General features: G+C 36.9%; 1 protein-coding gene across 1 annotated transcript in view; it reads right to left on the bottom strand.

Annotated features, from left to right (window-relative positions):
* The window catches only part of LOC106511274 (high affinity cAMP-specific and IBMX-insensitive 3',5'-cyclic phosphodiesterase 8A), a gene marked incomplete at both ends in the record, with an annotated part of 14,546 nt that extends 14,173 nt beyond the window's left edge, over positions 1-373 (bottom strand). The window contains 1 exon segment of the mRNA XM_014000018.1: positions 233-373. Coding sequence (XP_013855472.1) covers positions 233-373 — 141 coding nt within the window.
* Between the last annotated feature and the right edge of the window lie 172 nt (positions 374-545).

Below are 545 nucleotides of genomic sequence, written 5' to 3'. Positions count from 1 at the left end.
ACACACACACACACACACACACACACACACACACACACAGAACCATTAATCTTTGTTTGGGCCCAGTTTTTTCAGCCAGCACACGTTTTCTAGAACGTACAGTAACTCTAGGAGCTGCTGCTCATCAGCCTTTTGTTTTTTTCTTGAAACCGATGTTTTAAAATGTTTGAATTGAAAAACAACGGTCTGTAATGAGAACACGGCTGTATTAAAGGATAAATCTGCACCTCACCTTTCCTTTCAGTATACAGGAGTTTATGGTTTCAAGAAGATCAGGCTTATTCTTCTCACTTTTAGGCACTTCTATTATTTCCTTCCCGATCAGCTCGCCTTGTTGGTAGCCCATGATGGACTCGTAGGCAGGATTCACATACTACAAACAAACAAACAAAGTTTCAAGGCTTTTTTTGACCCAATAATGCAGAATGAGTTCAGACAAACTGAAAAGAAAAGCAAGCTGAGCAAACAGTTTACAGTTTATAAACAGTTTATAGTTTATAAATTGTTTAACTGTTTATAATCAGTTTATAATCAGTTTATAATCA

Source organism: Austrofundulus limnaeus, unplaced genomic scaffold (genome assembly GCF_001266775.1).
Source record: "Austrofundulus limnaeus strain Quisiro unplaced genomic scaffold, Austrofundulus_limnaeus-1.0 Scaffold2640, whole genome shotgun sequence".
In the NCBI taxonomy this organism is placed as follows: Eukaryota; Metazoa; Chordata; class Actinopteri; order Cyprinodontiformes; family Rivulidae; genus Austrofundulus; species Austrofundulus limnaeus.
Note: the sequence above shows the minus strand (reverse complement) of the source record. Positions and strands in the feature narration are given on the sequence as shown.